The 22173-nt window shown below is 49.9% G+C and overlaps 1 protein-coding gene across 1 annotated transcript in view; it reads right to left on the reverse strand.

Annotated features, from left to right (window-relative positions):
- The window catches only part of PALD1 (phosphatase domain containing paladin 1), a 103896-nt gene that overhangs the window by 47032 nt on the left and 34691 nt on the right, over positions 1-22173 (reverse strand). Inside the window, exons 2-10 of the mRNA XM_027840647.1 lie at positions 13071-13291; positions 8268-8370; positions 6058-6237; positions 4939-5103; positions 4052-4212; positions 2713-2788; positions 2165-2316; positions 933-1032; positions 630-731 (exon numbers count right to left, since the gene is read on the reverse strand). Coding sequence (XP_027696448.1) covers positions 630-731; positions 933-1032; positions 2165-2316; positions 2713-2788; positions 4052-4212; positions 4939-5103; positions 6058-6237; positions 8268-8370; positions 13071-13261 — 1230 coding nt within the window. The 5' untranslated portion in view covers positions 13262-13291. The remainder of the gene's footprint in view (positions 1-629; positions 732-932; positions 1033-2164; positions 2317-2712; positions 2789-4051; positions 4213-4938; positions 5104-6057; positions 6238-8267; positions 8371-13070; positions 13292-22173) is intronic.

Consider the following 22173-nt stretch of genomic DNA (forward strand, 5'->3'; position numbering starts at 1 on the left):
AGTGTCAGAATTGGTAGAGACCCGAGTACACAGAATGTCAGACTAGAAGAGCTTTATGGAAATAGAACATGGAACATCTGAGCTAGAAGGAACCGTAGAACACAGAATGTCAGAACTGGTAGAGACCCGAGTACACAGAATGTCAGACTAGAGGAGCGTTACAGACCAGCTAATCCAGCCCCTTCACCCGGCAGAGCAGAATGTGCTGGCTGTCCCAGAAGGGCTAGCCTTATAACCCAACGGTCAGGGATTGAAATCCCCTCCACTCAACAGTATTTCCTCAATGTCACACAGCGTCCTCTCTGGAGCACTGAAGACTATGTCAGCGGACCACAAGACCCGCTTGGACCTCTAGCTGCTGCAAGGCTTGGACTGTGGGCCTCGTGATGGTCTGGGCGCCATCTCCACAGCAGCAGCCAAGCTAAGCTGGGACAGGGGGTGGCCAACGACAGATGCATTTCTAGGATCACAAGGCCTGTCTTCGAGGGGCACCCGGGAGCTTCCATGTCACACTGTGGACGGCTCCCCCTAGGAGCAGACCCCAACCTCCTTGTCCTCCCCCAGCTCTCCTCCCGCTCCACACATGGAGGGCCCAACCTTTCTGAGGAGAGCTCCCACCACAGCCTCACCTGCAGGTGATCCCGGCCAAGCCCTTCCAACATCTTCTGGTTTTCAAAGACAGTCTCCTTCAGGTTATGCAATTCTGAGCAGGCTGCTAAGGTGTGGTCCACCTAGAAAGGAATGGGGGGGGCGGAGATGGAGAGGAGAGAAGGACTGAGGCAAACAGAAAGAAGATGGTGAGGGGGAGGGAGAGAAGGGAGAAGGAAAAGCCACTCCCTACCCACATCATCAACAGAGAGAGTGGCCAGCTGGAAGGCCATGTCCCCACCTCCCGCAATCATTCCTTCCCATCTCCCTCAGGGCTCCCTTACCTCCTCCACAATCTGCCTGCCCTTGGGTACCATGCGGATGAAGCTCCGTACCACCTCCAAGTGCTCCAGAGGCCGTGAGTCAGTTTGTGGGGGTGCTGCCCTGCCAGGGGGATGGGAACGAGGGCATGAAAGGGGAGAAGCCTGAGGCCTCCTTACAACACCCAAGGGATCCCCGGCTCTCACAGACAATGCCGGTGCAGGATGACCTCTGGCCAGTGGTCCCCCAGCCTGGAAAATCCCATCAGCAGAAGGCACCTCACGGAACCATCCACCCAAGCCCATACTACGAATACTAAACTGCTCCAGAGATCAGCAGTCCTTTTCCAAAAATACTGCTTCTGCGAGACTTTAGAACTGCCTCTAATCACTGCCATTTTTTCAGAGTACATATTATATAGCATGCGCGCACACACACACACACACACGCTCACAGACAGTAGCTAGGTGGTGCAGTAGACAGAACACTGGGCCTAGAGTCAGGAAAACCCGAGCTCAAATCCATCCTCAGCTATTTCCTAGCTGTGTGACCTTGGGCAAGTCATTTAACTACTGCCTGCCTCAGTTTCCTCATCTGTAAAATGAGAATAATAATAGCACCTACCTCCCAGCATTGTTGTGAGGATTAAATGAGATTTTAAAAAAATCTATAAAGCCCTTAGCACAGTGCCTGGCACACAGTAGGTGCTATATAAATATTAGCTATCATTAGCTATTATCACATAAATAATATGTGTAAGCCTTTCAAAGGGATCATATTTTAACAATATGACATATTCAGGGGTGGCCTATATTTAGGTCAGTGTGACCAGATATGATTATATACTATATATATATATATATATATATATGTATGTGTGTGTGTAGATAGATAGATAGATACACACACACACACGCACACACACACACATATACATATATACTATATACAATTATAATAGCCAAGGCGTCCCAAAAGTCTCAATGCAGTTTTAAGCTATTAAGGCTTAAGCAGGCCTGGACACTGAAGCCAGGCATCTTGCTTCCCAGCCTGAGTTCCCACCTAGGACCAGGGCCAAGAGCCAGGGAGGACCCACGGGTAGATGGGGATGGGGCCAGGACTCATGCCCAGGTCCTCGGCCCCCAATCCAGTGCCTTCTTTCCTCTGCCAGCCCCCCGACTCAGTGCCATTGCTGGGAGGCAGCCCCCCACCCCCATCCTGCCCTCATCCCACGAGTCCTTTGTGGCCCACGTACTCTGGCCTCTTGGTCGTCCTCCTGCAGTGAGAGAGCACGAGGGTGCCCAGGACCATGCCCAGATTGGTCCTGCCAATTCCGGTCTGGCAGCTGAAGAGAAGGGCTGGGGGTGCCCCCAACGGGTCCCGGAGTGGCAGCAGGCTGGGGCTCTCCTGGAGGTAAGACACTGTCAATCATGCAACACTATGGTCTGAGCAGCCCAGGGAAGCAGGACCCTGTCCTGGGCTTGGTGGCTCAGATGATCAAACTATGCCCACCTTCCTGACAGAGCAGTGGGAGGAGCCTTAAGTTATGGCCCAGCTGGTGGGAATGGGTCTGCTGTGCCGCCCACACCCTCTGGTCTGCCTCTGAGAGAAAGCTGGCCATGGTCAAATGTAAGCCCGTGGCCAGGGGTAACTCAGCTCTCGGCCAAAGTTGGGGGGGTTAACCCATGGCACCCACCCTGATCTTTCACGGAGGAATGAGCCTTGAGGAGGGGCTTCTGGGGTTCAAGCTCCCAGAAATGCCTGCCTTCCACCCGCTCATACTTCCCACCATGCCTTGCTTACCCGGAGGAACCTGACGAAAGCATCAAACTGGGCTTCCAGGGGTGCCCCATCCTCTGGCAGGGGCAGTCGGTGGTACCTGTCAAGTCACCAATGGCTCATCACTGGGAGACCCCAAGGGGGTGAGAAAAGGGCTCAAGGTGGAAACCCTCCTCAGGTGAGGAGAGGGTCCCAAGAGACCCCCACTGGTGAGGAGAGAAGGCTGAGAGACCCCCCCTGGTGAGGAGCGGAGCTGACATCATGTGAAACTGGAGCCCTCCAGTTCTCCCCTCCAGGGCTCAACTGACCAGTGGAATTAGGAACAAAAAGGATCTTAGAAATCATCAAGTCTAATCCCCACCCTATTTTACAAAGGAGAAGACTGAAGGAGGAAGTGCTCTGTCCAAGGCCACACAGCACACAGCCGACTAACATCTGAACCCAAACACTCTGGCTCCCCATCCGGCGGTCCTGGCTAGGACCTAAGCCCACCCCCTAAGCAGGAGGGCCTAGCTTTCCTATCATTCTATGAGCTGGGCCAGGGGCAGAACAGAAGCAAGCGCACCAGCCTCATTCCCAAATCCTTTGGAAAATCCAGTGAAAGGGGAGAGGAAGAGCTCAGTGGGGATGGGTCATACCAGAATGACCCTGAAGGGGGCAGAGACACGCATGACTGATATACTGCTTGTATTTGCTGAACTAATTTTCTTTCTTACTATTTTATTGCAAGGGATGGCCCAATGGGGAGAGAAGAGAAGGGGGACACCTTCAGAAAGACACAAAGATATCACTTGGGAGGAGTAGGGAGGACAGACATGTTTGGAAATGAACGCATTAAAAGTTTTCAAAAATCTTCAAGCATCAGGTGCCACGGGATATTACATTTTCTATCTTATCCCCTACTAGACTGTAAGTTCCTGAGGGCAGAGAACATGTCTCATCTAACTTTTACATATCTCCCAGTGCCTCGGCACTTAATAAATGCTTGTTTAACAGAAAAGAAAAGAAATGAAATGGATAGCTATAAATATAAGAGGCATCAATAAAAATCTTTTTTAAGGAAAGAGACAGATGAAAGGGAGAGGGGGAAGACATAAACAATCCCCCATATGCCCCGAGGGTATCTTCCAAAGCTATGACCCCACGTATATAGCCAAACCATGGTCAAGGAGAGGGTCGAAATAAATCAGCCCATTGTACAGGCAGGAAAACTGAGGCCTCGGATAGGCAAAGACCCTGTCTAAGGGTCCTGCTCAGTGAGCCAGAAGTAGAATTCAGGGAGAGAGTCCAGTAGCCTAGAGCCCAGCCGGGGGCAGTGACCACTGGGGCTAAAGAACAGTGCATCAGTGGGTTGGACTGTCACCTGTAGGATGGAAGCAAAAAGACGGGACGCTTGTACACCTCCTCCGTCACATGGATGTCATCCTCATTCTGGACCTGCACCAAGTGTGGCTCCTCCCGGAAGCGCTCAATGTCATGGTAGACGTGGTACGTGTTCTCACTCAGCCGGGCAAAGTCATGAATCTGGACCAGAAAGGATCAGACGATCGTGACTTTTGAGATGGAAGGGGCCTTAGTGGCCAGCTCAGAGACAGCTGGTAGCACAGTGGACAGAGCTCTAAGCCTGGAGTCAGGAAGACCCAAGTTCAGATCTACCTCTATTTGCCTCAGTTTCATCAACTGGAAAATGGACCCACCCCCAAGGGTTGTTGTGAGGAGCAAATGAGATAATATTTGTAAAAAGCATTTAGCACAGTGCCTGGCACATAGGAGGTACTCAACAAATGTTTATTCCCCATTAAGTCCAACCCCCTCCTATGTTACAGATGAGAAAATCTTGCATGGGTCAGAAAAGTTAAGAGACTTGCCTAGGGTCACACAGCTTTTAAGTATTTGAGGCAAGATTCCCACCCATATCTTCCTGACTCTGAAGCCCTTGGAGAAAACAGTGGATAAAGCACTGGACTTGGGAGTCAGAAGAACTGAGTTCAAATCCTGCCTCATACATTTACTAGCTGTGTATCCTGGGGCAAGTCACTTAACCTCTGTGGGTCTCAGTTTTCATTTGTAAAATGATGGGGATGGGTTTGGTGAACTCGAGGGTCCTTCCAGATCTGAATCAATGACCCTGTGATCTTGCACTAAGCCTTCTATTCCCACAGGGCCCAGAGGATATTCTTAGCACATTCCCTACCCAACAACAAGGCAGCCAGCACCCCACCACATCCTCCCCCCTGCCCCCACCATCACCTCTTTCCGAATAGCCAGCTCTAGGCTCTCCACCTGGACACCCGGGCTCAGTCCACGGAGATTCTCACAAAGGTTCTGTTTGTCCCGAGGCGTGTAAGACACAAAATCATTGTCCATGCGCAAAAACAAGACGGGCTCCTCACGTACACAGAAGAAGATGCACTCCTGCAGAGAGCCCAAGAAGGGACCCATTACCACCACCATCACTATCATTGCCATCACCCCTACCATGATCACCATCACTAGCATTAACACCACCATCCTCACGGCCATCATCCTACCCCCCTCAATGACATATACCATAAATGCCATTGTCATCATGATCTTCCTACCATCAACACCCTCACCACCAACATCCTACCGCCATCACTGTCACCATCTCAGCCACTGCCCTCCTATGCAATACGCCTATCATTGACTATCACTGACCTCATTATGTATTCATTAAAACAGATATTTACTGAATACCTGCAAGGCTCTGTACTATGGGGAGAGACTAAAGTTGCATGAACCGCAGTCTGCGCTCCAGAGGCCAACATCCTAACCAGGGAGATGAGGCAGGGCCACACCACACATCTGATGTCCATACCCATCTTCTGTCCCGTGTCTTTCCCTTAGGATCTCAAGCTCCCTTTCTTTTCCTTCCTTCCCAATCCCTATCCTCCTTCCCCTCAAGGGTTCTTCATGCAGGGGCCTCCCACCGATCCCAGGGCAGGTCTCCAATGCAGAAAATACCTATTGACACAGTCATGTCATTTAAAAAACATTAAGCATCTACTGTGTTTAGAGAGCTAGGCCAGGAACTAGGGCGATGAAGAAGACAAGGGCCCTGCCTTCTAGGAGCTTACAATCTAGTAGGTTCTATGGTATTCCACTGTTACGGCCCAAAGACCTTGGCTTGGCTTCCAAGGCCCCTCCACAATCTGGCCTTTCTACCTCTCCAATCTGACCACCATCACTAACATCATCCCCACCATCATCCCCATCACAAACACTAACCTTCAGTCACACCACTTTCCTGTCTTCTCCTGCACACCACCCACTCATCTCTGCTCCGCCATCTTAGTTCTCTCCCCAACCCCAACCTTACATGGAGTAAGACAGTCAGCCCCCGCCCACCTTATGGCCATCGCTCTGGAGTTTCTGGAGAACCCTCTTGAAGCCCGCAAGGCTGGGCTGCCCCATGCCAAACACAGCGTGCCCGCCTCGGGCCTGGCGGAAGTTGGGGGCCCCGCAGCTCCCTGTTGTGTTCAAGGCGTCCATTTTCCCTGAGACGTCCCGGACCATGAAGTAGCGTCCCTGGAAAAGTTAGAAGGAGGGGGTACAACCTTAAGTGATGTGACAGGAGCCCCTTTATTCCATCTCAAGGGGTTCCCATTCATCTCAGGACAAGCTTCATTCGGGTCACCAAATGTTGGCCTTAACTTGTTTCCCTCTAGCCTCGGGGGTGGCTGGCTCTGGGGGACCTGAGAAATCATGAAGTCCAACCCTCAGTTTACAGGTGAAGCCCAGAAAGGCAAATGACTTGCCCAGAGTCACTCAGCTTCTAAGTAAAAGAACCAGGATTTGAACCTGAGTCTTCTGACTACAGGTGCAGCTCTCTTTCCACTACATGGAGCTGCTCTCAGAAACAAGGTGAATTTAAAAAAAAAAAAGGAAAAGAAAAGAAAAGAAATAAGGTGAATTGGGTGAAGATGATTTCCCAGGAGGCCCCAGGACAAATAACAAATGTGTGCTGAATTCCTGTTAAAGGAGGGAACCATGTACTGCAGATACAACCCAAGGACCAAATCTGCCCTCAGAAAGCTTCCATTCTAATTGAGGAAATGGGACGTGTATACAAATAGGCATACTATGGAGCAGAGTGTAAGGACAGAAGGAGATCCAGGTGGAGTACTGGAGGAAAATCTGAGGCAAGAGAAAACCCTTTCAGCTAAGAGGAGGTGGAGGGTGGGTGGGGGAGCTGGGCTAAGGATGGGAATCCATTAGAGATGATAGTATGCGGGACCTGGGCCTTGAAGTCAAGAGACAGAGATAAGGAAGGATTGTGTTCCAGGCGTGGGAGATGACAGGAAAGGTCAGGACAAGATCAGGGAGTGGTGGACAGTCCCAGGGGCTGGAAACCAGAATTAGTAAAAGAGGGCAGAGAGAAGCAAAGGGCTGGAAAAGGAAGCTGTAGCCATAATGCAGGATGAAAAGGGGAGGTCTGGGCCTCTCCCAGAAGGTCTGAGTGTGAATTAGGGCAGGGCAGGGTGGAATGTGCCACATTTGTCCTTTTCCCGCCAACAGGGACACATTCTACTCAGGTGGAGGGGCAGTGAGCCAAGGAACAGAGGGCATCCAACTAGCTTAACCTCTGCTTGGGGACCCCTCAGTACCCTGGGAACATCAGATAATCTTCAGGCTGGAAGGGACCTTCAGAGGTTATCTCCTCCATCCCCCCTGCCTACCGGCAGAACAGACACCTAGACCAGACGGATGAACAAACTTGTTCCTTTCCAGGCCTCCGCGAGGGTAAAAGGTTAGGAAAATTCCCAACTGTGCTCATTTTTTAAAAAATCACAAAACAAGCCACGCCAGAGAGAGGGGAGCCAGAAGGACAGCTGGATGGTGAGGTTCCCCAGACGCGTGAAGACCAGAAAGGCCTGGATGCTGAGGGAGTGGAAAGCAGGAAGAAGAAATGCATCCCCCCAGGTCTACACATGGCTAGGCTCAGCTCGGCCGCTGTGGAGCTGTGTGATGGGAGGTAGAGAGCCAAGCGTGGTCATCTATAAAACGGTTTAATTCAAGGGTCTTTAAGGTCTCTTTTGGGTTTTGACAGTCTGTTCAATAGTCTCTGGTCCTGGTTAGCTCAGAGGGAGTGGGTCAGAATGTAGAAATGGGTAAATAAACAACCCAACAATTGACTGCCTGGGACAGATCTTGGGTCCTAGGCCCAGGATGGACCTTGGCCATGGGAAGCTCGGGATCTCAGACAGCTCAGGTGAGCCATCCAAAGGGAAAGGGCCGCAGAGGCCCTAGAGGAAAAGGAGGGGAAGGGAAAGAAAAAGAAAGCAGGAGGAAAAAGAAAGGGGAAGAGGGAGGGGAGGAGAGAGAAGGAGGACAACAGTTCCCATTACTAGGGAGCTTTTAAAGGGGGTGGAAAAAGAAAACGGAAGAGAAGGAAAGAGAGGAAGAAGTCAGCAGGATGAAGGGAAGGCAAGAAATAGAGGAGAAAAGAGGAAAAGAGAGGAGGAAAAAGAAGGGAAAGGAGGAGGGGAAAAGGGAAGAGGAAGAGAGATGAGGGGAAGGAAAGAGAAGGAGAGGGGAAGGTGATGGGGGGGGCTCACCTGGACCAGGTAGTGCTCCTGCGTGGCCTCTGAGATCCGGCCCACTGTGTAATGGGCCTTGAGCACCTCATCATGGATCTGGAACTCTTCCTTACAGTTGTACCTGTCCCAGAGAGCGTGAGTCAAGGGCAAGGCTGCCCACTGCCCCCAAGCTGCCTCATGCCATTCCCAGGAGCCCATAAGTCACAGATACTCACCTCCCCTTCTCCCCCTCCTCCAGCCCTTTTATCAATGTGGAAGCTCTAATCTGAGAGTAGGGACACTGTTTCCTGATCTGTAAAATGAGCATTAGCAAGCCTGGACTCCCTACCTCCCAAGGCCTGTGGGTGATGGGTGGCCAAAGGACTCTGTAGACTTTAAAAGCTCTACAGAAATGGAAGATAAGTCACTCAACAAGCATTTATTAAGGGATTACTTATGTACCAGGCCCCGGGCTGAGTGCCAAAACAAGCCCTATCCTCGAGGAGCTTACATTCTGATCGGACCAACCACTTGGATAACAATTTAGATTTCTGCTTAAAAAACTAGTAAAAGATTGGTGACCACTGACTATAATTATTCGTTATAATAATTACATAATTATATGTTACATATAATTATATATATAATATATATTATATAGGTGTAATTATATAATTATAATATACATTTTGGTGTATATAACCAATGTAATCAGATACAGATAGCAGGTTCAAATAAGATAATATACTCACAGCAGTACTCTTCAACAGAGGGGGAAAAAACTTAAAATACGGACCCATTTATTAGAGAATGGCTGAACAATCTATGATATATAAATATGAAGGAATTATACTATAAGAAATACGAGAAATGCAGAGAACTACAGAAAAACCTGTAAAAAGCGAGATGTACAGGGTATTATTAAAAAATCAACACATCCCTAGAAAATGCTAGATAAATAAAAATCAATAATAATAAAAAAAAGGAGTTTACACTCTAATGGCACATCTTTTACCTCCTGACAGAGAGGTGAGAGATTCAAGCTGCAGAACAAGACGCCCATTTCTGGACACGGTCAAGATGGGGCTTTAGTTTGCTTGACTTTGAGTATGTGTTACAAGGGTTTTCTCTTTCAACAAGAATGAAAGGCAATATCAGCTAGGGGCCAGCGAAAAACCCTCCCAAGGTGGAACTTGAGCTGGGCATTACTACTGCTGCTGCTGCTGCTGCCACTACTACTACTACCATTATTATTATTACCACTACCACTACTACGCTGCTGCTGCTGCTACTACTACTACTACTACTGCTACTGCTGCTACTACTACTGCTATCATTATTATTATTACCACTACTACTATTACGGCTACTGCTGCTACTACCACTACTATTATTATTATTATTACCACTACCACTACTACTGCTGCTGCTACTGCTGTTGCTACTACTACCACTACTACTACTACTATTACTACCACTGCTACTGTTACTGCTGCTGTTACTACTACTACTACTCTTATTATTATTACCACTACTACTACTACTACTACCACCACTACCACTACTACTACCACCACCACCACCCCCACCCTACCTTGACCACCCACTCCCTGTGCTTCCAGCAGCTTCCACCCACTTCCAGCAGGTTTGCCGCTCACAGTCTCCAGCTCCCTCTTTTCCCCAATCCCTCCCCCCGACCAACCTCAAACGAGGGTTGTAACAGTAAAGAGATTCGGGCCTGGCCCACTTTAAGCCAAACAGACAGATGAGTGGCAGTAGCTCCGCGTGGAAGGGGCTTGGGTACCTGGTCCACCAGCCACTTGCTGGGGGCCTCCTCCCCTCCACTGCCTCAGTGTGACCCTGGACTAAGGGGCCCCCGGCTCTCAAAGGCTCTGCTGGCCCAGAAGCTGCTGCGAGGGGCCTCACCCGCACTGGAGGGCAGGCGCAGAGTGGATGATGCGCACTGCTCTTCCAGTGACGAGCCTCCGGCTTGGCTACAAGCACATGAAGTCTTTAGCCATAGCAGCTCAGGAAACCAAATCTCAAGGCTTGGGGGGGGCCCGGAGGAGCCTCCCTCCTGACTGGTTTCACAGACCTGGTAAAGCATTGAGGCTGCTGCCCGCCCACCACCACCACCAGCAGCTGTGGAAAAGGCCCTGTGGGTGGTACCACAGGAGGAGCCGGAAGGGAGTAAGACCAGGACTTCCCTCCCTGCCCTCAGGGGGCTTCCAGTCTGCTCAGCTATTTATTTCCTTTACAGAAAGAGCCTCCACAACATCCTTTGAAATATCCATACTCTTTTCAGTAGGGAGGGGAGGAGCAAATCCATACCAGTTATTTGAACAAAATAAAATTTAATTTTAAAGAATATCAATTGATAAACCCAAAGACCCCAGCTTCTGGGATAAGAACCCACTCTTTGAAAAAAACTGCTGGGAAAACTGGAAAAGAGCATAGCAGAAACTAGGCATAGACCAAAATCTCACACCACATACCAAAATAAAGTCAAAATGGGTTCATGATTCAGATATAAAGGCTGATACTATAAGCAAACTGGGAAAGCAAGGAATAGTTTACCTGTCAGATCTATGGAGAACAGAAGAATTCATGACCAAACAGGAGATAGAGAACATTACGAAAAGCAAAATAGATAATTTTGATTACATTAAATTGAAAAGTTTCTGCACAAACAAAGCCAATGCAACTAAGATTATAAGGAAGGTAGAAAATTGGGAAAGAATTTTTACAACCAGTCTCTCTGATAAGGGTCTCATCTCTAAAATATATAGAGAATTAAGTCAAATTTATAAGAATACAAGCCATTCCCCAATCGATAAATGGTCAAAGGATATGAACAGACAGTTCTCAGATGAAGAAATTAAAGCCATCTATAGTCATATGAAAAAATGCTCTAAATCACTATTGATTAGAGAAATGCAAATCAAAACAATTCTGAGGTACCACATCACACCTATCAGATTGGCCAACATGACAAAACAGGAAAATGATCAATGTTAGAGAAGATGTGGGAAAATTGGAACACTGATGCATTGTTGGTGGAGTTGTGAAATGATCCAACCATTTTGGAGAGCAATTTGGAACTATGCCCAAAGGGCTATTAAAAATGTGCATACCCTTTGACCCAGCAATAGCACTTCTAGGGCTATATCCCAAAGAGATCACACAAATGGGAAAAGGACCCACATGTACAAAAATATTCATAGCAGCTCTTTTTGTGGTAGCAAAGAATTGGAAATTGAGAGGATGCCCATCAGTTGCAGAATGGCTGAGCAAGTTGTGGTATATGAATGTGATGGAATACTATTGTTCTATAAGAAATGATGAACAGGCTGCCTTCAGAAAAACCTGGAAAGACTTGTATGGTCTGATACTGAGTGAAGCGAGCAGAATCAAGAGAACGTTGTACACAGTAACAGACACGTTGCGTGATGACTAATATTGATAAACTTAACCCTTCCTGGCAACACAAGGATCTAAGACATCTCCAGAGACCTTGTGATGGAAAATGCTATCCACACCCAAAGAAAGAACAATGGAAGCCAAATTGCTAATTTTTTTCTCTTCTGTTGAGTTTTGTTTCCTCTTTCTGATGGTTCCTCCTATTGGTTTTAATTTCTACTTACATCACTAATGTGAAAATATGTTTAATATGAATGTAAATGTATAGCCTATGTCAGATTATGCACTGTCTTGGGGAGGGTGGTGGGGAGGAAGGGGGAGAAAAATTTTAAACTCAAAAGCATATGGAAGTGATTATTGATAAATCAAAATAAATTAATAAAAAAAAGAATATCAATGAGAAAAAATAAATAAATAAAATTTTTTTAAAAAGAATATCAATGTTCTTTATGGATTTTAAAACTCCCGGAAGAGAACAGACCCCATGAGGCAGGCATTTTTCTCTTGTCTTTACTTCCCCAGCATCTAGTACAGTGCCTGGCACACAGTAGGTGCTTAATCAATCCTGAATGGCTGAATCATTGATCCACCTGGGCAGTGAGTGATTCTGTGATGGCTATCACAGTAACAGCAAAGGCCATTCTAATTCTCCCACACGCACAGGTGAGTTGGCCAAGAACCCTAGAGCTCCGCCCTCCTCCTGCCCCATCTTGCTCCTGCTGGAGTCCCAACAAGCAAACTTCCCGGAGCCTGGGCCTCCTCAGACTGCCCAGAACCACTCCCTCTAGGCCCCACTGCCTAGCTTCTTCCTCCACTGCCCCACCCCAAACACAAGGATTGACTTTCCTGCTTCCTTCCACCTTCCCAGAGATGCTGACCTAAGAGCAGAGAGTTACCATGACCTGTTGGTCTCTGAGGTTCATTCTCCTCATTACTTGGGTGGGCAGGAGGGGGCCGGGAGCTGGAGACGTGCTTCTCCACCCCCCCCCATCCAGTGAATTAACAGAATCTGACAGGTCCACTGATCCAAAGCTTTAATTTCATATCTGAGGTTGGCAGTAGAAGCCCAGGGAAACAGACTGGTTCAAGGTCAATCAGCTGGGTCACTGTGGAAATCTTGCCCTGGAAGATGGGCTGCTATTTACCTCTCACAGGACCCTGGTATTTTAGAATTCAGGCAGACTTTAGAGATCATCTCGTCAACCACCTTCACTTTATAGAGGAGACAGCTGAGGCCCTGAAACAGGGAGTGACCTGGCCAAGGATGGGTCCCTGGAGAGCCGGGTTTGGCCACTGGGGGCCTGGGCCTTCACACTGACTGTCCCCTTCCATCCTAGCCCCTATTGTTCATCTCAGGCAGCATCCGCTCAGATCGTTAGGGACAAGCATCCCCGGGGCTGTGGGGGCCAGGGGGTCACTCACGTGATCACGACCGGGGCCACTTTGTTGGTGATGATGGACTTGGCCCGGCTGTTATGAGGGCCAGCGGTCTGGAAGGAGTGAATGCTGAGTGAGTGGCGGTCATCCATGCCGCCGCAGCCCTGGAGGCCCTCGAATGGGGGGCCTGTCACCGCCGACACCGTCTGCTGGGCAGTGCTGGCCGTCGTACCCATAATCCAGGGGCAGCAGCCTCAGGATGCGATCTGTGGAGGAGGAGATGGAAAGGGCAATGGAGATGGGGAAAACCAACGGTCTAGAGTTCAATGGAACTTGGCATCAAAGAGTTTAGAGCTGAGAGGGACCCAAAAGGCCAAGGCTGAGAGGGGTCAAGAGACTTGCCCAGGGTCACACACAGAAGTGTCTGAAGCAGGATTTGAACTCGAGTCTCGTCTAGAGCTGCAGCCTGCTGGGATCACAGATTCAGGGCCAGAAGGGACCCTGTAATAATAATGATGATATATTTGCAGATGGGGGACTTGTAATCTCAGAGGAAGGACCCGAGCCCATGCCTTCCTGACTCTAAAGCCGGCCACCTGTCCACTACCCCGAGCTAAGTGGCCCACAGAGGAATCAAACCTGAGAGCCTGGCCTCCTTTCTGGAGCACTATAAGCCATGACTCAACAGCTACTGGACTCTGGGTTCCAGTCTTGCCCAACTCTCCCTTGGCCAAAGGCAGGCTGGGGTGACTGTGACCATGATCCATCTGCCTCCTGCCCGGCACCTCCCAAAAGCTTCAGCCGTCCCTTTCTGGTCTGGAAATACCTTCCTCCTCTCTTCCCTGGGGCCCTGTCATAGCTGACAACTCCCAGCAGCCTTCCTAAGACAGCTTTATTAACACAACACCTTGTGTTTACAAGGGCCCCATCTCCAAAGGGTCCAAACACCAACCAAGTTCTCTTTTTTTTCTGGTGGAAGGCAGAAGAGATGAGACTCCACAGTCACAAACCGAAAAACTGGAGGCCCGGAGAAGCTGGGATGAAGGCAGCCGTGGCATAGTGGGAAAAGAGAACATCAGAGGACTTGGGTTTCATCCTAGAACAGCCACTTACATGGGTCATCATGGCCAAGGCCACTTCTCCCCTCCCCCAGGCCTCAGTTTCCTCATCCATAAAATGAGGGGTAAGGGACACTAGATGGGTTCCAAGGGTCATTCCAACACTGAAATGAATGATCCTATAAAATGTCATCACAGGATCACTGAATGTCAGTGATGAAAGGGGCCCCAGAGGCCACCCAAGTCCAGACTATACCTAACAAGGATCCCCTCAATAGTATAACCCACAAGGGCTCATCCGGCCTCTGCTTGAAGCTCTCCAGTGACGGGGAGCTCACTACCTCCAAAGACCACCCATTCCAGCCTGGCATTCACCCTTCTGATTGTGGGCCTCTCTGCAGCCCCCTCCCCCACCTAGCACTCCCAACTGTGCCCCCTGGGGTCAAGCAGAGCAAGGCTCATGGGGTCACAGGCAGAGAGCTAACAGGCCTTCTAGTCTGACCCCAAAGTTAACCTTCTCCCCCGTGACAAGCCCTGGAATACCTAAAGACATCCATTACGGCTCCCCATGTCCAGGCTCTCCTGCAGACTAAACATCCCAGTCTGTTCACCCGACCCCTGCGGCATGACCTCGCACACAGCCCAGAGGCGGTCACCAACTCGGCCGCCCTCTGGTTTATCTCTGCCGCTCAAAGTGACGGCGCTGAGGCGAGCACCAAGTCCTCTGCTTCCCAGGCCAGGACCTAGTGACATCCAAAGCACTGCTTCCTTGGGCTTCCCACCTCCTAACACCCGGTCTGAACCACAAGAAGATGCACAGGAAGGAGACGTAGGGGAATGGGCTGCTGGACAGAAGGGGGAGAACTCAGAAAAAGGGAGAAGGCCCAGAGGAATAGGCGGAGGGGAGGGACCGAGGGTGGAGGGTGGAGGGTGGAAGGTGGAGGAGGGCCAAAGAGCAGCTGGCCACAGCTGCTCCCCGGCAGGCTCCAACGCATTCCCCTGACTAGGAGAGAAGAATCTGGTGTCTCTCCCACACCCCCACCACCTGCCTCCTCTGCTGGGCCCTGGCGGTCCCCCCAGCTGGCAGCCAGCCACCCTGAGGGGGAACCCAGATGTTTGCAGCTGCAGACCCAGGCTGGCTTGGGGAAATCAGACCCCTCCGCCAGGCCCTCCATCAAACGGCTCGGCAATGCCCCGGGCCTGACCCTGAGGTCCCAGTACCCTCGTCTGGAAGGAAATCAAATTCCTTTGCTGAAATCTCTCTGTGGATGCTCTCCCCCCCTCCGTCTCTGCAGGGGAGGCCCGTTCTCATGGCCTCCAGGCCCCCCCAGCAATGGTTTCATCCTCTTCCAGACCCCACAGGACAATACTGCTAACAACTCCCCTTTCTTTGTTGCTTTATGGCCTAGAAAGATTGCCTCACACCAACCCCATTCAGTAGACGAGAGGGAATCATCGCCCCGAAGCACAGCATCTGAGAGTCAGGAGAGACTTCAGTGGCCGTCTCACCCAACCCATACACGCACAGAAGGAAATCCCACCATGAGGTCACATCACACGCAGACGTCTGCACATATATCTATCCAGTGGCTGTTGTTATTTAGTTGTTTCAGGCATGTCTGACCCTTTGTAATCCCACTTGGGATTTTCCTGGCAAAGATACTGGAATAGTTTGCCATTTCCTTCTCTAGTGGTTCTGTTTTGTCGGATGATCTGAGGTTAAGTGACTTGCCATGGGTCACATAGCTAGGAAGTGTCTGAGGCTAGATTTGAACTCGGGTCTTCCTAACACACACACACACACACACACACACACACACACATACACAAGCCCAAGTTACAGGTAAGGAAAGCAAACCTCAGAGACCCATATTTCAGGAAGGGTCATATTAGCTCATGAGTACCAGCCATAGAAGCACCAGTTGGAGAAAACGAAAACATGCTTGTGGAGAAGAGAAAACTTGAGGAGATCTAATCATTGCCTCAAGGTCATAAAGAGCTGAGGTGTGGAGAAGGCTCAGCCTGGCTCTGCTTAGCCCCAGAGGGCAGAACCAGGAGCATGGGCAGGAATTGCAGAGACAGGTTACAATTCAATAGAAGGGAAATCTCAACCATTAACCCCAAGGTAGGCTGGCCTGTTGAGGAGGTGCTAAGCCTCCCATCCTAGGCCCTTCAGGAATCAAGATGAGGGTGGCCATATATATAGTATAACAGGAAAAAAGCTGAATTTTTGGTCATCAAGTCAGCTTTACATCCCATCTCTACTTTCTACCTTGGTAGCCCTACACAAGACACTTATCATCTGTGGGCCTCAGTTTCCTCATCTGTAAGATGGAAAGGGAAGGCTGGACTAGAGCAGACCTCATAGAGGTCTATACCTGAGCCACTCGTCAGGGATGCTGTAGAAGGCTCTCATGGGCAGGTTCAGGGCGGCCAGCAGCCTCCTGGGTCACTTCCAATTCTGAGATTCAGTCCTTCTGAGAAACCTCCAGGTAGTCATGGGCTAAAGAAGGACAAGACGTTGCTTGCCAACTAGAGACCCCCCACCCCAGCTGGAGCTAATGAGAAGGGGCGGCAAAGGGAATGGGCCAGGGAGTCAGAAGGTCTGGATTGTGTGATCATGGGCAAGGCACTTGGCTTCTCTGGATCTCAATTTCTTCATCTCCAAAATGGAAACAATAATACTTACCTTGCCTACCCCGTGGGATTGTTGCTATTGAGGTTATAAGCCAATGTATATCAAGAGGGGATAGGCAGGTGAGAGAGTGAGAGAGAGAGGAAAGAAGGAAAAGGGAGAGAGGGAAAGGTGGACTACATGGAGGAAAGGCTAGAGGGCCAGCCTCCAAGTCAGGATTCAAGGCCTGCCCCTAACAAGACTGCCTGTGAGACCCTGGGCAAGTCACTTAATGTCCCGGCACCTCAGGCCAGGCCCGAAAGCCGTGACTGCCCATCAGGTGTCAATAGACCCAGAGTTCCCTAGACCAGTGAAATCATAGGTCTAAGCCATCCTACACATGTGCACGCACATGTGTGCACACACACACACACACACACATCTCATAAAGGGAAGAAATAAGACATCAACAGACCAAGACCCTAATAATAATACGGTAGAAAATCAACCATCTCGATGTTCTACCCTCCTTCTTTAATAAGCTGTGAAGAAGTCGCCACGTCAAAGCAGCCTAGGGCATCAGGTAAAGGAAACGATGGACGGAAACCTAATTTGGAGTCGGAGGACCTACTTCTGTCACAGGAAGGGAACAAGCACCTACTATGTGCTAAGTTCTGTGCTAAGCACTTTACAATTATTATCTCATTTGTCCCTGGGCCTCAGCCTCTCCCTCTGTTAAAGCGGAGCTGGGAGGAGTTAGACCAGACCCTCCAAGATTCCTGCCAGCCCTAGATCCGGGACCCCCCACACCTCTGGTCTGGGTAAGCCAAAATGCTGGATGATCTACTCCAGAATGATCACTAGGCAAGGGAATGGGCCAGGGGCCTGTCATCCCAGCTCCCGGATGATCCCTGGTTCTGACCAGCCTGGGGAGAACAAGAGGGCCGCTCGCTAGGCCCAATGGGCCGCTGCTCTAGATCCCACACCCCCAGCCCTCCCACCCCATGCCTCACACTGGTCTAATCCCAGAATGTCGTGAATCTCCTTGGCTTCAGACCATGCTGGACTCAGAAGACCAGGGGTCAGGATTTTGAGATAACTTTCTGAGATAGGTGACTTTGACCACGTCATTTCATCTCTTTGAGACTCAGTTTCAGGGGCAGCTCCATGGTGCAGTGTACAGAGTACCAGCCCTGGAGTGAGGAGGATCCACGTTCATATCCGGCCTCATACACTAAGTAGCTGTGTGATCCTGGTCAAGTCGCTTAACCTCTGCTTCGGTTTCCTCAACTATAAAATGGGACAGGCAACTTCCTCTACTAAACTCAGAAGTTTGCTGTGAAAAAAAGAACTGCTTTATAATCCTTAAAATGCAATAAATATGAGTTATCATTACCATCACTTTTAAGATTTAGAGCTCACCTAGCCACATCTCTATATTTTAGGTATGTAGAAACAGGCCCATGGAGAAGTAAAATGACTGACCCAAGGCTATACAGGTAGTAAGTAGCAGATGACGAATTAGAACCCAGATCCTCTGGCTCCAAATTCTGGTCCTTTTCTCCTCTGCCATGCAGGTAAGGTGACATTTAAGGACATCAACAGGCAGTCACAACTTCCTTCCTCAACAGTGATACCTCAAAGCACCAAGAGGCACCAATTAATGCAACGCATTTTAAACATACTAGATAGCAGAGGGAACTTTTTTTTTTATTTCAGAGTAAAATTACAATACCTGGAGGGAAGAAAGGAAGGGAACAAGCATCTACTATGTGCTAAGTTCTGTGCTAAGCACTTTACAATTATTATCTCATTTGATTAACTTGTAATTATTTCTATTTAAAGCACATTTGCTCAGAGGAGAAAGTATAGTTGTAAAATCATTTTTAAAAACTTAAAATGTGGACAGCTAGGCGGTGCAATGGATAGAGCACCAGCCCTGAAGTTGGAAGGACCTGAGTTCAAATCCAGCCTCAGACCAAACACTTGACACTAGCTGTGTGACCCTGGGCAAGTCACTTAACCCCAATTGCCTAAAATAAATAAATAAATAAATAAATAGATAAAAAACTAAAAATTCTTGGATCAAGTGATTCCATTGATGCCCATGGTCCTTCTAGGATTGAGCAGAGCCACACCACTGCAGGGGATCAGAAATCCTGGACCTCATGACCACTCAAACACTCAGTATGGAAGTAAGGGTTAGACTGTGTGCCCACAGGCCAGGAACACAAGAGGAATTCAGAGATGGCAGAAAGTGTCAGGCTAGAGGACAAGCTGGGCCAGGGAGCCATGAGGGTTGGGGGACAGACTGGAAATATGCATCCAGGAACTCTGCAGGCCCCCCGGGGGAAGGGAGGAGTTGGGGGGGGGGGGGGGGGGAACATCGTCAAATAGCTGTGAGACCCTCACTCCACTTGGCAGCAAAGGGAAGAAGCAGGAAGGATGAGAGGAGGCTTCAGTTCCCTGGAATGGCTCCCTGTCAGCAGAGGCCTTGCAGAGAAGGATGCGTGACCGTGTGCTGGGGACCGGACTCTTGGGTATGTAGGGGCTGGACTGAATGTCCTCTGAAGGCCCCCCCAGCTCTGAGATGAGTCTAAATTCCAACCAGACGCCAGGAGCAGGAAGGCTTGCCTTAAGAACAGGGGAGGGTCAAAAAGCAGCAGAAGATGGGGCAGCTAGGTGATGCAGTGGATGAAGTACCGGGCCTGGAGTCAGGAAGACCTGAATTCAAATCTGACCTCAGACACATAACACTCACGAGCTGTGTGACTCTGGGCAAGTCACTTAACTCAAATACCTCACCACAAAGCAAAAAAAAAAAGGCAGCAGAAGAAAGAAGCCTGAACTGGGAGACAGAGTTTCGTGCCCTGGCTCTTCCACTAAGTCACCATATAATGGACAGCTCATGCCTCTTCTCTGAGCCTCAATGTCCTTATCTGTAAAATGGGGGAAAAGGTCCCTTCTGTTCCATGAATCAATCCAGGCCTAAGGGAGACAGTCCTTGTCACCAAGCCAAGCAGAGCTTTCTCAGAGACCAATAATAAATATAAATAGAGCAGTGGATAGAGCATTTAGTAAGTGCTTAACTGTGTACCAGGCATTATGTAATAACAATAATAAGAATCGCTTTAAACATAGAGCCTTAAGGTTTAGAAATATCTCATCTAATCCTCACAACAGCCCTGGAGGTAGCTGTTATTATTATCCCATATTACAGATGAGGAAACTGAGGCAAACAGAGATTAAGTGACTTGCCCAGGGTCACACAACTAATAAGTATCTGAGGCAAAACTTGAATTCAGGTCTTTCCGACTCCACCCCAACACTGTGCCACTCAGCTGTCTCAGCAAGGGGGACAGAGAAGGGATGGAGGATACTGAGTCTGCAGTCACTGGCCCAGCTTCCTATGAATGGGTCAGGATAGCTCTGGGAAAGGCATTCACAGTGTCCAACCCTGTTTCCACAGCCCAGCGGGGCAGGGCAGTCTAAGGACTATCTGGAAGGCTGGCAGGCTGGCAGGGGGAAGGGCAAAATAACCAAGACAACCTTCTCAGACCCAGAAAGAATTGCAGAGCCCCGCAGGCTAGGAGGGGGCCAAGAGGAGGAGAGGAAGGAAAGATGGAGGTAGAGAAGGGAAAGAAAAGATGGGGAGTGACAAGAGAGGACAAGAAAGGGGAAGAGGAAGGGAAAGAAGAGAGAGAAACAAGAGAAAGGAGGTGAAGAGGACAGAAGATTGGGGAGGAAGGAGGGCGAGCAGGGAGAAGAGAGAGATGAGAGGGGGAGGGGAAGACATCTGCATAAGAAAAAGGGCAGTGAGGAAAACACCAGAATCCTGGGCAGAGAAGGGAAGAGGCCCCTGGGCTTTGGGGGGGAAGCCGGGAGTGAACCCGGGAAGCTCCCAGCTCAACCTGAGGGGCCCAGGAGATGAGGGAAAGAATGGCTCAGCTGTCCTGGTTCTTCCCCCATCCTCCCTCCCGCCCATGGAATTCCAGAGGATAAAGGGACCATGTCAAGAGAAGCCCCCACCCCCTCCCGCCTCCAGCCTCATCCCCTGCCAACCTGTCATCCCCGCCGCAGCTTCCCCTTCTCAGGGAACACAAAGGAGGCGGAGGCGGGGATGTGCCTGGCCTGCAGATGAGGGAGAGGGCGGCACTGGCAGGAGGCCAGAGACCCTGACGGTGGCCAGCCAGATGGCACCTGTCAGGCCCCTGGAATCCCTGGGCAGTGTGGGAACTGAATCTGAAACTTGTAGCATTATAGAATGCCAGAGACAGAAGAAAGAGATGGGCAGCGGCGCATAACTACTATAAATAACTAGTGTTTATTGAGCGCTTTACAAATATGATCTCATTTAGTCCTCACAGCCACCCTAGAAAGTAGGCGGTACCATTATCCCTATTTTACAGATGAGCAAACCAAGGCTGAGAAGTTGTGACTTCCCCAAGACTACTTACACACAGACAGTAAGTGTCAGAAGTGGGCTTCAGCCCAGCTCCTCTGGCTCCTTCCACCCCACCACACTGGGTGGGTGCTTCATAAACGTCTGTTGACTAAGTCCGGAGCCCAGCACTCCCCACAGGATCAGGCCCAGCATGGCAGAGTACGGCAGAATTCTCACCTCTCTCATCGTGGACACTACATTTCAGTCTGGGAGGTGACCCTCCATCCCCCCATCCCCCAGCTCTCACGTCACCCTGCTGGCTCACATCTGTCTGAGGTCACACAGCAAACTGCTGAAGGAGTCAGAATGAGAACCACCCCCTCCTTCTCAGACCAGGGTTCACACCGGTGGATCCAACGCACCACGGTCAACTCTAGTGCCAAGCAATGACAGAGTTCAGGAAGGGTGGGAGTGAGAGGGAAGGACAATCCCTCTCTATTTTCCTTCCCTAAGGACCCCAAGAAAAGGATAGTCATGCCAGAGCGGGAAGGACCTTCCAGATCACCTTGTCTGATCCCCACGCTGGAGGATGGGGAAATCACAGCCCAGACCGATCTGTCTCGGGATTGTCCTGACTTAGGTTCTGGCACAGTGCCCACCTAGCACACAGCAGGCCACCTTAATGCCTCCTGACAGCGAACTGAGCCCAAAACTTTTCATTCCCCCAAACTGCCCAAGATAACTATTCCCAAAACCAGGAAGATTCCAATAAATCTCAATCACATCTCTGCCAATACTGCAAGACAAGAAAGTAGAAACGCCAGTCAGCATCCCAGGCAGCAGCAGGAGCCAGTTAGATGGGATAAACCTCAAAGGAGGTACCTAAGAGGTGATGGAGAAGGGATGCTGCTCCCAAAGAGGAAAGACATCACAGGGCAGCTGGGAAGGCGTCTTCTTGATTCACCATAACCTGCCTCCCATTTCCCTAGCTGTGGCCTCGCCGCTGATCTCCAGCATTGAGTGCAGGGCCTGGCACACAGTAGGTGCACAATGCTTACTGAACTCTAGTGTAGGGCCTGGCACACAGTAGGG

The sequence above is a fragment of the Vombatus ursinus genome, unplaced genomic scaffold (assembly GCF_900497805.2).
Source record: "Vombatus ursinus unplaced genomic scaffold, bare-nosed wombat genome assembly UNPS02014847.1, whole genome shotgun sequence".
Classification (NCBI taxonomy): Eukaryota; Metazoa; Chordata; class Mammalia; order Diprotodontia; family Vombatidae; genus Vombatus; species Vombatus ursinus.